At 30.6% G+C, this 14,490-nt stretch overlaps 1 protein-coding gene across 1 annotated transcript in view; it reads right to left on the reverse strand.

Moving 5' to 3' along the window:
- Window positions 1-287: 287 nt before the first annotated feature.
- Window positions 288-14,490, reverse strand: part of LOC145842914 (1-phosphatidylinositol 4,5-bisphosphate phosphodiesterase zeta-1-like) — a 65,485-nt gene continuing 51,282 nt past the window's right edge. The window contains exon 15 of the mRNA XM_082950389.1: window positions 288-530. Coding sequence (XP_082806515.1) covers window positions 397-530 — 134 coding nt within the window. The 3' untranslated portion in view covers window positions 288-396. The remainder of the gene's footprint in view (window positions 531-14,490) is intronic.

The following is a 14,490-nucleotide window of genomic DNA, read 5'->3' on the forward strand; positions in this document are numbered from 1 at the left end:
AATTTTTAAATCTTATACATAATAATATGAAATATTGCAAGTTTTCAATTAGCATTTAAAAAAAAAAATATTTTTTTACGATTTACGGGTTTCAAAACTATTTAGATTTTATAATATACACAACATGCCTTATTTAATTCAATTTCTCTTGAATAAAGAAGTTCAGAATTTTGATCTTCCATTTATTAAACTTAATCTTATAATAAAAAAACACTATAAAAAGCCAACTGTAACTAAAAGAGCAGCTAAAAACTAAGAAAGTAGTTGAGTTAGGTAGTGTTTGTTATTTAAAATTAATAAATAAAAATTAATATTTACTAGCGTAATTCAAAAAAATAAACTTTTTTTCTCAACTTTATAAACGTTTAAAATGTATTTAACACAACAGTATTTTCATCATGAAAAACATTCTTTTACTCTTCCAGGGTTTTTGTGCCTTTTGGAAGCATCCTCTATTTGAATATGGAGAAATATTTTGCTTCCTTGAATTTTTTTATTGTCTCTGTCCAGCAGAGGCAAAACTCTATACCCTTTAAATTATTTTCTTATTTTTTATAGATAAAAAATACTTTTTTTTGAAAAACAAACAATAAACGATTAAAATAACTGGTTCTATGACCTGGTGCTAGAAAAGACCTTTCGGTTATCGAGTCGTACACAACTGGAACACAGTTTAACGTCTTATCTTTATGTAAACTATAAATAAGAAAAAAGCTGCAACTGTTTTAAAAAATTTAAAACCAGCGTAAAAGTAATTCAACACGATTAATGTTATAAATATTTATGCCAGTGTTCACCAGCCTCCATTTAATTTTAGCTAACTACTCAATAGTCTTAGTATACAAAAATGTTTTTTGTCAGAGAGACTTATATTTATTAAATATTTGTAACAAGAAATCAGAGGAAATTTCCATTGAACTGTTTGGTACTGTTTAAAAAAACGACTTTGTTTAATAATATTAGCTTAATATCATTTTTATTTTTTTGCTTCAGTATGCATTTATACTTAGTTTAGTTCTAGTAGATATTTATTCACCAATACTTAACACTTTCAGTGTTTGTAGGAGTTAAGAAATAAAATTTATTTTTACAAAGTTCGATTCTTTGACTTTGCTGGGTTTAAAACAGGGTTTCCCAAAGTGGGCGATATCGACCCCCTGGGGCGATTATAGTAAGTCGCGGGGCGATAATTAGTAAGGGGGCGAAAGGGTGGGCGATAACTAGTAAGGGGGCGAAAAGGGGGCGATTTCAAAATTTTGGGCTGTCATAAAATTTTTACTTTTTATATTGCTATTTTACTAATTTTAGCTTGCTGTTAAATATTTGACCCTGAAGTAAAACTTAAACAGAAAAAGTTTATTTTGTTTATGTAAAATATAGAGAAAAAAATCAAGTACTTATGACTCCTACTTTTAAGTAAATTACATATTTTCATTCATATATTTTCTTATTTAACAATTACATAGATCATAGACGATCGGAATCCCTCTGACCATTTTATAACCTGACATAAATGCTATTTGGGATCATAAATGGTTTGTAAAAATCTATGTTATATATTATTAAATTTCTAGGTAAACTGGCAACCCTGTATACTTTTATTTCCAATTGTTTTTTGAAAAGTCACTAAGTTAGACTAAGAAATTAAACTATACAGGGTTGCTAATTTACCTAGAAACCTGGAAAAACCTGGAATATAACAGTTTAGGCAAAAAAATACCTAAAAAATCTGGAGTTTTTAACAATTTCAACATATTAAGTAGTAAAGTTTCGTTTTGACACAAAAAGCTATCATATAGATAAAAATATAGATCCCTTCGAGGCAGATCTTTTTGAAGTAAACGACTTACAGAAAACCTTCTCAGACTTACAAACTGACCTTGAACTTAAATTAAGTTTTTCCAAATAACGATATAAAAGCTTTTGGACTCAACAAAAACTAGGGCAAAAGTATATAATCATTTGAGAGGAATTTAGATTGTTGTTTATAGTTTTTCCTTCTAGCTATATTGTTGAGAAAGCTTTCAGTTCAGTTATCAACATCTTGAGCAAAAGATCTAATCTAGATATTTGTAAAGGAGACTTTATTTTACTGATTAAGAATCAGATTAGAAAAACTTGCAAGCAGTCATGAACCTCATCCTTCACATTATATTAGACTTCAGTAGCAGACATTATTTTATGAAAGTTGTTTTTATTTTATTTGATCTTTTAAAATACTTCTTATTTAACCTGGTTTCTATTGTATTTAATTAGTCTTTTTATAATAAAACTTTTATTAAGTTATTTATTCTACAACAGGTTTGCATAATGCCTAATAAATATTAATTACGGTAGACTTCCTTTTGAGTTCGCACTTTTTACCCAAAAAAAATTGCAAATTTATTTTTTCTGTATTTAACTTTAATAAAGTCTATTACTAACTAAGTATTAATAAAACAAAAAATACATAATATTTAATACCTTATATAGATCTGTGTTTTAATGAATGTTTGTTATATGTTTTAGTTGATTTCATGTTTTTGCATAACGTTATTGCATATAACATATTTGAAATTATCGTTTTGTAAAAAAAGTGGTAATAATTTTTGAGTTTGCACTTTTTGATTTTGTTCAAAGTACGAACTCAAGCGGAAGTCTACTGTATTTATTAAATGGTTTATGTTTTAAACCTGTTAATAGTTTTATTTTGACTTGTATAACTGTGTAGTTTATATTTGTCGTTAAACATTACACTAAAAGTTTTTATAGCATAGTGATCAAAGTATTTGTTTTAAAGAAATTAATTTGACATATTATTTTTATAACTTGTTTAATCTGTATAAATAAAAATAATTGATAAAAATTAAAGTTTTTATTTCAAAATTTTTTTTTTGGTTTTATAAGAGTATAGATTTGAGTTCTCTGTTTGAAATGACTTCAAATTTTTCATTTAAAAGATTCTTAAACTCAATTTCATTTTCTTACTTGATTTATTATTGTTTAAAAATCTATATATTAAGGAATTTTAAACTATTATTACAATTGTTTTTTGTTTTATCTTAATTTTTAGTATATTAGCAATTAGATTGTGTTGTTTATTTTAATAGTTCAAAACTATTTTTTAGTTTTTCACTATTTTCTTCTGGTAAATTATTATAGGCTAATAACTAGAGAAAAAATAAATTTAAACAGTATTAAATAAGCCATCAAAAAGAATGCTACAGTTACAAAAAAACATTTTAACCTAATTAAAAGATTTTTTTAATCGATTACTTTCTGTTCACAGAATTAACGGTAAAACTTTTGATTTTTTTTTTGAATTTAAGTTAAGAAAAAAGAAATTGTTAAAATTAAGGTTAAGTTTCCTAAAGGTTATTCCAAGTCAAATACTGTTTAATGGTATTCTACTACAAAACATAGAGTTTGTAAGTTAAAAATTAAGTTTTAAATTTTACAACTAACTTGCTTATAATATATCTTAGCATTAAGATTAATAATTTTACTGCATTAACTGAAGCTGTTGATGAAACCACTTTTCATGTGAGATAATCAACCAGTCGGTCAAACTTCCTCAGACTAGATCAGATATTATGTTTTAATATTTATTTTATTATATGTAAAATGAACTGTTCATTCTTTTATAGTTTTTAATCTCTGGTATAGAAATTTTAGAATATGCCTATTTATTAAATAATTAAAGTATATTGTGTGGCTTAAATAAGTTACTTAGTATTAACTTCTAAATGTCCGAAATTCGTTATATGAGAGATTATTATAATGTCAGGTTTAAGTTAAAATTTCAGATGGGTAACGTACGGTTAAGATCCAGTCAAATTTCGACCCGCTAAGTAACTTGAAAACTACTTGTGCAAAATAAACAAAATTCAGTTTTTTGATACTTAATATTTTGAAATACACTTTCAATTTGGTTTTCAGTTCACAATAGTATTTCCTAAATTACAATAATACTAAATAATTTTGTTACCATTCTGCTCGAGTTTTTTAATTTTCATATACGTTAGTTTTTTAAATTATGCAGCCTGCAATTACATTATTTTAAGAAGTTGAAACTAGAAAAGATTTTATAGTAAATATGAATTGCTGACTACAGAAGTTTTCCAATTCTATCCTAAAAGTTTCATTAGTTTCAAAACATTTCATATCTAAACAGGATTGATTACAGATTACACAAGGCTTTTTAATAATTAAGTATTTTAATACACTTTATTGGGCTTATAAGGAAACAACTGTAACGTATTTTCTCAAGCCCTATAAACTACTTTGAACACAGCCCAAAAAGGCGTGAATAAGAAGTACTAGACTAAATTACATTTCGAACACAACTTTTTCGGCTCAAAAGTTTGAACTCAAGAGAAAAACTACTTTGTAAAATCGTGGGGGGGGGGGCGATTATTTTTCAAATTTCTCAAAAGGGGGCGATTTAGAAAATGAGTCTGGGAAACCCTGGTTTAAAAACAACTTAATAAAAAATCATTCCATGATTCCCAAAAAAAGTTTTTTGCTTCACAAAAAATAGAGAAAATAAATTAAATAATTACTAAGAGAGAAAGAATACATTTATGTAAATGCTAACCTATGTTACAATAAAAACTTTTCAACAAATTAAGATACGGATATATTATAAAATCACACGAGTCATGAATATAAAAAATACAAAGAAAACATAATTGAATTGAATTTTTTGGAAAAATTCTATAACTTTCAACAAACTTTGCGAGATTTACAAGATTTTTGTATAATCAATAAATGTTTGAGTTTCTTCAATAAATCGTTGATTATTATTGTTACAACTTCAGTTTTGTTTCAACAACATTTTATAAAAGAGCTTTTTTAATCGTCATAAAGCAAATTTAACTTTATTTTACGAGTTTAATATCTTTTGTAGATTGATATTTTGCTATACTTTGCAGCTTAACAAAATTCAAAAAAGTTTGTGAGATACAGGATATCAAAGTTGGTGTGATAGAACAAAACTAATAAAAAACAATTTAGTATATTTTCGCACTTTGAAAACATGTTGTAAATGGTTTTAAATAAATATATACAAAAAAATGTGTTAAAAACAATTATAGTATATTTTTACATGTGAATTGCATGAGCTTTAATAAGCCATTTCGTTTTTATAATTTTGATTAGTTTTTGCTTGTTTTTCATATTTAAAAAAATAAAATATGTTTAATAACAAACAAAGTATATATTAAAAGTAATTACAAATATATATTAAATCTATTAAATAATGTTATGTAACTATATTTCAAGCAACATGACTTGTTTATATTATCATATGAAATATACTATATAAACTACAGTCACCTCTCGCGAATCTACGCACATTTTAATGTCCTGGACGAGACATTGAAAGGTGTAACGCCTCTGGCTAAAAATTAAATTTAGCAAAAGAGTTTTCTCTAATTAGGGGTTTTTTATTAATTTGTTAACTTTGCCGCCTTTAGTTTTAAATGATTAGATTTGAAAAAGCTCAAGCTGAACTTCCTGGTGCTAAATTGTGAGTATTGTCATTAATCTATTATGTTCTAGTCCTGTCTCTTAAATTGAAATTTCTAAATTAGTTAAATTGAAGTTAATTTTACTGTGGTTTGCATAAATTTGAATAAACTCTGCTGTTGATAAAATAAAATTGTAGTTAATTGTACTTTTGATTTTGCATAAATTTAAATAACTAAACTTTGGTGTTAATAGATCATTATATTGAAATTATCTGTAAATTGGTTATACAAAATTGAATAAATAAGCTTTGTTGTGGATAATTAGTTAAGAAGCAAGCTGCTTTTTGGTGCTCTTAATAATCTCTGAAATTTACAAACCAAATTTGATATCTAAATATCTAAAATATCTAAAATATCTAAATATCTAAAATATCTAAATTTAATTAAATAACTAGTGGGCCATACCTAACTATTATATAGTATATAGTGGGTATAGCATAATGAGTAATAGAGCCAAGCCCTCCAAAAAGGATAGTATGTTCTCTAAAGAGGACATACATCATGCCTTAGACAAGGTCAACAACCCCGAAACTCGCTGTAGCCAGCGAAACATTGACAGAGGAATCAATAAAAGGGGTGTTGACCCACACTCTTCGCGCCGTAGCCAACCTGGTCCATCAGACCAACCACACCCTACGTGCGAAAGATATGGTGACCCGGACGTGAGTGAACACGCTTTAATTGAGGGTATAGAAATCAGTGCCGAGATTGACATGAACTTAGGGGAGGATCAGTCAGGAAATAACCAAAAGGGGGAAGAGCCCCAGGCAGCGATGGGCAGTTATCAACAACCTAGAGACCAGCCTAATCCAAGTGGTCTGCCAAGGCAAAGCTACCCACCCCAACAAAATTCTACACCTAGCAACTATGGGCCTCCACCAAGGGTGACAGGACCACCTAGCAACAGCTCCATTCCTCCAGCAAGAACCTCACTCTTGCCACTCCAACCTAACAACTTAAACATGGACTATTCCCTCCAAAACAACAGGAGACCCCCTATTCAAGTGCCACCTCAAGAACTGGGTGCCGAGGAGTTAGTACAGGGGATCAAAGATTTGAAGGAACAAATTCGACGGGCTAAACTTCTAGAGGAATTTCGAAAATTACAAGAAGAATTACATGAATTGAGAAGTCTAAATCCATCCACAAGGACAAATCACGACATCTCAACTCAGGTTAGACAGAATACATACATGGATCCTCAAATCCAGGTTCCCCACCAGGTTTCACACACCTCAAAGGCTCAAGACCTACCAGGGAGCCAGGTGATATCTCCGCCTCATGCAAAAAACGAGCTCCCAAACTCTCCGCAGTGAGAGGGAGAGTGATTGGGGCTACACTATCTCACACCCAAGCTGTCCAGTTTGTAAATAAAACCGCCCCTCGACAGCAACCCCCATCTCAACCGAGACCAACCAGAAATGCCTCAAACTGCACTATAAGTCATCCAGGAAATGAAGTGTCCACACCTTCAAACAAACCAAAGATGACTTTTCATATAAAGCAAACAGCCTCACGTAGTGCAGCAGAAACACCTGATGAGAACCAAAGTTCTGAGCAACCGCAGCCAGCATCAACAGGGCCAGCGTCAACGGTCAGCGCCGCCGAAGCCAGCACCTCCACGACAAGCGCCAACGATCCGAGCTACCTTAGCCAGCACCACATCGGGCAGTCCCAACGGTCAGCGCAAACACAGCCAGCATCAACAGGGCCAGCGTCAACGGTCAGCGTCACCAAAGCCAGCACCTCCACGACCAGCGTCAACGATCCGAGCTACCTTAGCCAGCACCACAACGGGCAGTCCCAACGGTCTGCGCAAACACAGCCAGCATCACCAGGGCCAGCGTCAACGGTCAGCGCCATCGAAGCCAGCACCTCCACGACAAGCGCCAACGATCCGAGCTACCTTAGCCAGCACCACAACGGGCAGTCCCAACGGTCAGCGCAAACACAGCCAGCATCACCAGGGCCAGCGTCAACGGTCAGCGCCACCGAAGCCAGCACCTCCACGACAAGCGCCAACGATCCGAGCTACCTTAGCCAGCACCACAACGGGCAGTCCCAACGGTCAGCGCAACCGCAGCCAGAACCACAACAAAAATCTCTCGACACTACCAATCACAATAAAGATAAAAGTGTAGAAAAATGGACTTTTCAACTGAATAAATTCCCTGCACCCAAACCGAAGAACCTCCCTCAGAATCTACTATTTTTAGCGGATTCAAACACAAATGTTATCTTTTTGGTTGACAGCGGATCCGAAATTTCAATCCTGCCGAAGGAATTGACTAACGGTATAGACAAATATTTTCCTAAACAAAGTAGAACCATCCAAGGGTTTGGTAACAAAACAACCCACCCTATTGGTAGCGCGGATGTCGAACTTCAATTGGGGAATTTAGAACCCATCAACCACTCGTTCTGGGTTATTCAAGAATCACGCCACTTTGGCATTATTGGCATGGACCTGTTAAGAAAGAACGAACTAGCGATCCTGCCATCTACCTCTCAACTATGCAAGATGGGGTCAAACGAATCAGCTAGACTGTTCGCACCTGCTGAGTTGCCCACCCCTATAGTCGCTTCAGTCAACCACATCAATCTGGGTGGTAAGAATACGACTCCGTTAGAAGAAAAATGCAAAAGACTATTAATGGACTTCCCTGAAATTACCAGGAAGCCAACCTACCACGCAAAGCCAAAACACAACTACGAGCTCGAGATAATATGGGATAATTACAAGCCTGCCATGGTCAAAGCCAGGAGACCTGGTGTTTTTTTGTACAAGCATAGAAAGATATTTGGTATTTTTTAGATGAATACTACTTAAGGGCTTATTCAAATAAGCAACAGTTGATTTTCACTGATTATTTTGTACAACACCTAGAAGCTGCTTGCATTTTTTATATTACTGTTAAATGACTTAACTTTAAATTTTTTAATTTTAAAATTAATGGGGTTTTTGATTTTATATTTATTTGTACAACCATTAAAAGTTGGTATTTTATAGACATGTATTTTTTTTTTGTAATTATCTTAGCTAAAATAGGTACTGTGTGATATTTTATATAAAAATCTAAAATTTTCTATATTGCATTGAGTTTTGGTTGTCTCCTGTTTAGCACTGGGAAAGCTTGCCAAGCAAATTGTAAAAATCATGGCTCAATAACTTTCACTCATCTAGTTTGGTGGGGTAAGTCGAACTGCCACACCCCAGAGACCTCAGAATGAACCATTCTAATAAGAACAAGCTGCCACTACGTACAGCAGAATGGTAGTGACGATGTCGATTCGTCTGGAAATGCATACATGGCAGCACATCTTCGAATCCCATGGGGGCAATGCCAACCCGTCTGCTGATGATGTCAAGCAGACCCTCAAATCCGTTGGCGTTGATGGCGATGGTGAACAACGCCAGGTCGCCAGCGATTAATTCGCGGAGAAGGACGTCAGTGGAGCCAAACTTCCCGCCAGAGTTCCGGGAGAACCGCTACAAGAAGAGCGGCCGCAGCTGGAGCAACCAGAGAAGAGGAGGAGAAGGCGAGTAAGAAGAGGCCGAGCCTCAACCTCCAGTGTAAGAGTAAGGAATCATCATCATGAACGGTAAACACTGACTTTTAAACAAGCTTTTGACTCATGATTGTAATTAGGAACTTGTAAATTTATATTTTAAAAAAGTCTTTTCTTTACAATTTCTTTAGAATTTCTTTTTTATTTTGTAAAAAAAGCATTTTTACCACACTTAAAAAGTGTCTTAAGCATTTACTACATTTAAATACTTATAGTTTTAATTTTACTTTAAAAATAGCTAGTAGAGTGTTTAAATCCAGATTTTGAATTAGCTCAAAAATGTTGTTATATGCAAGTACGTTTTAGCACATAAAGTTGATGATCATAAGTATCTCTTAAAATATTATTTCTGTTTATTACATGTAAATTACAAAAAGAAAGTTATAAACTTATGTTGCATGCTTATATATCTCTAAGTTGAGTGCTTTAGTGTATAATGGTTTTCACCTGGACTATATTTAAAGTTTTTTTCAGTTTAACAAACGTTTAACACCTTAAAACTAATATTTATCTAAAAAACCTAAGTTAAAATTCTAAAAATGTTTAATAAGAGGGGAAAATGTAACGCCTCTGGCTAAAAATTAAATTTAGCAAAAGAGTTTTCTCTAATTAGGGGTTTTTTATTAATTTGTTAACTTTGCCGCCTTTAGTTTTAAATGATTAGATTTGAAAAAGCTCAAGCTGAACTTCCTGGTGCTAAATTGTGAGTATTGTCATTAATCTATTATGTTCTAGTCCTGTCTCTTAAATTGAAATTTCTAAATTAGTTAAATTGAAGTTAATTTTACTGTGGTTTGCATAAATTTGAATAAACTCTGCTGTTGATAAAATAAAATTGTAGTTAATTGTACTTTTGATTTTGCATAAATTTAAATAACTAAACTTTGGTGTTAATAGATCATTATATTGAAATTATCTGTAAATTGGTTATACAAAATTGAATAAATAAGCTTTGTTGTGGATAATTAGTTAAGAAGCAAGCTGCTTTTTGGTGCTCTTAATAATCTCTGAAATTTACAAACCAAATTTGATATCTAAATATCTAAAATATCTAAAATATCTAAATATCTAAAATATCTAAATTTAATTAAATAACTAGTGGGCCATACCTAACTATTATATAGTATATAGTGGGTATAGCATAATGAGTAATAGAGCCAAGCCCTCCAAAAAGGATAGTATGTTCTCTAAAGAGGACATACATCATGCCTTAGACAAGGTCAACAACCCCGAAACTCGCTGTAGCCAGCGAAACATTGACAGAGGAATCAATAAAAGGGGTGTTGACCCACACTCTTCGCGCCGTAGCCAACCTGGTCCATCAGACCAACCACAAGCAACGCGTGAAAGATAAAGGTATGCGTGGTGTACGACTCGATAACCAAAAGGTTCTTCGTACACTAGGTCCTAGGACTAAATATTTTGAGCGTTTTTTTATCGTTCAATAAACTATAGCTACATTAAGTCCACAGCGAAAATGCGTAACTAAACGAAAAAACGTAATTAAATATAGTAAAGCAAATATACTTACTTTATTAGCTATTTTCTTATAATGCATTAGATTAAATTCAATTTAAAGAATTTCCTTTTCTTTTATGTTTAAAACAAATAGTTTTCATTAAAGTTGTACAAACATGTAAAAATTTTTTTGATAGAAATTGATAATCTGTTTACAAAGTGTTTTTATTTTATTTTGTTCCTTGCCTACCTAAAATTAAACTTGCTTTACATGGTAGTTAAGAAAGAATTTTTAGCTAAATTAATTACTAGTAATTAAGAGATATATTGAGTTTAAATGAAGTTTTATGCCATAAATATTGTGAGGTGTTGAACAATGTACCTTTTTTGATTTTAAGGTATTAATGGGGGCTAAGACACCTAAAATATTAAAAGCAATGTCATAGAATTCAATAGGTTTTTGTATATGGCAATTCAAAAGACAAAAATCTCAGTTTTATTTAAAGATTACTAAGCATTTAAAACTGAAAAAATAAATATATTAAAAACCGAACACATACAATAAATCTACAATGCTAGAAACTTTTTGTACTATTATTTTTGTGTTTTTTAAGAATTCTTAAATGCGTAACTAAACGAGAGAGCGTAACCAAACGAGTGCGTAGATTCGCGAGAGGTGACTGTAATTTAAGTATTAAAAGGTAGCTTCATATAGTTAGGTTTAAAGTTCAATAGTGTGTAAGGTGGTGTTTATGTATATGTATTAACTGTGAAATATATCGATAGATATATATTAAGTCCTGGTCGATAGTGCTCAACAAATTGAATTGGAGCAAAATATATATTATATTATATAAAAACGATAGTTTCGACGACCGTTTTGTATATGAGATATAAAACCCCTTATACTCCTCAGTAAGCTAAAGTTTATTACAATGTTAAACAGAAATTTAGAATTTGAATTTTTTTTAATAATAATTATGACGTAGTAATAATAGATAGAGTTTTTGTATAGTAAGCTGAGTTTGAAAAAAATACGCTGAACTAGTTAATCTATGCATTTTGGAAAGTTTTTTTGGACATTTTGGAAAAATGTTATATTTGAAAAATCTTTTAAACTATTCGTGTTTGCGGCTTAATTTTACTTTATTTCAATATTTAGTTAGCTTTAACTTTGCTAAAAAAGTATTTTTGGTAATGAATGCATACATTTTTTCTTTCGCTTTTCTTGTTTAGTGTTATGTTTATGTCTGATTTATCAATTTCTATTTTTTCTAAGTTACAAAGTTTGCAGCAGAATTTAGTATTGAATTTTGATTTTGTCCTGTTTAATATTTCTTATTTAATTTTGTAGTCTGTATTGTTATCTTTTAGTTTCCAAATGTAGTTCACCAGCTCTGTTGTATGTCTTTTGTTAATATTGTTGAATGATGGTTTGCTGTTTTTGTAAATTTTGTTTGAAATTATTTCCCGTGGATCCTAAGTACTGTTTTGTTGTTTTATCCTATGTTATTGTTGCTCTATATATTACGTTTGAGACTAGATATTGATTTTTCAAAGGGCGATGTTCTTTACGGCAATTGCAAAATTTATCTTTTGTGGTGCTTTTATCGGCTTTATTGTTTTTGTTTAATATTTTGTTTTTGTGTGCTATTGTTTTACTTCTGAAATTAATTGTACAACTGTATGATATTTTAATTGTGTTGCGGTTGAGTATTTTTTTATATGGATGGTTTTCATCTAAGGATGTGGTAATTACATTAAAAAAACTTTGAGAACTTACATTTAGACTAAATGATGGGTTGAAAAATATTATATCGCTTTTTCTTTTATTTATTTTTGATAAAGTGGTTTTATCGTGTTTTAAGTTATTTTTGTAATTGGCTGAAATTGATTCTTTTTGGTATTTACTTTTCACATTGTTAAAAGATTCTTCATTGTTAGATAGTTTTATTAGCCTTCTGTTTATTGGTTCGGGTAGTTGGTTTAGTATTTGTCGGGGGTGAGTGGAGTTTCAAAAATTACAGATTCATAAAATTTGATATCACCATCTTTTACCCAAGTATAACTAAAAATAATTCAATTTAAGCATTAGAATTCGCTGAAAATTTTTACCCAATAACAGACAAAGAAATGAATCTAATAATACACTCTTGTAAAGCAATATTAAGACATAAAAACTAAACCTGGGAAAAAAATAAGTTCAAACCAATTATTTAATGTAAGTATCGGATCACTTAACGGGACAGAAATCTGCGATTTAATAGGGTTATTTTGATTGAATGAAATCAAAAAAATATATATATATATAGACAATGAATTCGGATTATACAGAGATGACTGACTAGGGATAACAAGAACGAATCACCGAGATCAGCTGAAAACACTGCTAAATAATTTATTAAATTATTTAAACAAAATTGCTTTTAAATAACAATAAAATCCAGATTATTCCCAACAGATTTTTTAGATGTATCCTTTAACATATTAAACTCAAGTTACCAACCCTACAACAAACCAAACTTACTATTTTTATACGTAAACAAAAAATCCAATCACCCCCGAAAAATACTAAACCAACCACCCGAACCAATAATCAGAATACTAATAAAACTATCTAACAATGAAGAATCTTTTAACAATGTGAAAAGTAAATACCAAAAAGCATTAATTTCAGCCAGTTACAAAAATAACTTAAAATACGATACGACCACTTTATCAAAAATAAATAAAAGAAAAAGCGATATAATATTTTTCAACCCATCATTTAGTCTAAATGTAAGTTCTCAAAGTTTTTTTAATGTAATTACCACATCCTTAGATGAAAACCATCCATATAAAAAAATACTCAACCGCAACACAATTAAAATATCATACAGTTGTACAATTAATTTCAGAAGTAAAACAATAGCACACAAAAACAAAATATTAAACAAAAACAATAAAGCCGATAAAAGCACCACAAAAGATAAATTTTGCAATTGCCGTAAAGAACATCGCCCTTTGAAAAATCAATATCTAGTCTCAAACGTAATATATAGAGCAACAATAACATAGGATAAAACAACAAAACAGTACTTAGGATCCACGGGAAATAATTTCAAACAAAATTTACAAAAACAGCAAACCATCATTCAACAATATTAACAAAAGACATACAACAGAGCTGGTGAACTACATTTGGAAACTAAAAGATAACAATACAGACTACAAAACTAAATAAGAAATATTAAACAGGACAAAATCAAAATTCAATACTAAATTCTGCTGCAAACTTTGTAACTTAGAAAAAATAGAAATTGATAAATCAGACATAAACATAACACTAAACAAGAAAAGCGAAAGAAAAAATGTATGCATTCATTACCAAAAATACTTTTTTAGCAAAGTTAAAGCTAACTAAATATTGAAATAAAGTAAAATTAAGCCGCAAACACGAATAGTTTAAAAGATTTTTCTAATATAACATGTTTAAAACTTTCCAAAATGCATAGATTAACAAGTTCAGCGTGTTTTTTTCTAAATTAGGCTTACTATACAAAAAATTCTATCTAGTATTACTACGTCATAATTATTATAAAAAAATTCAAATTCTCATATTCTGTTTAACATTGTAATAAACTTTAGCTTACTGAGAAGTATAAGGGTTTTATATCTCATATACAAAACGGTAGTATAAACTATTGTTTTTTAAATAATGAAATAATTATATAAATAAAAAACATTTATATATATCTAAAACACTTTCGGTTGACTCAAATTCAGAGATTAAGTTTCTTACTAAAACCTATGTAAAAAAATGTTTTTAGTTAAAACTCTTTGCAGGTCTTTAAAAAAAAATCAAACTAAAAAAAACTAGAAAATTTCTAGATGCAAGTTTGTAATTAGAATCCTTACAAGCAACTTCTTGTACATCAGAGGCTTTAGAACTTCCTCGTAGTGCATTATTAAG

This window comes from Thalia democratica, chromosome 8 (assembly GCF_965202585.1).
Source record: "Thalia democratica chromosome 8, ktThaDemo2.hap1.1, whole genome shotgun sequence".
NCBI lineage: Eukaryota > Metazoa > Chordata > Thaliacea > Salpida > Salpidae > Thalia > Thalia democratica.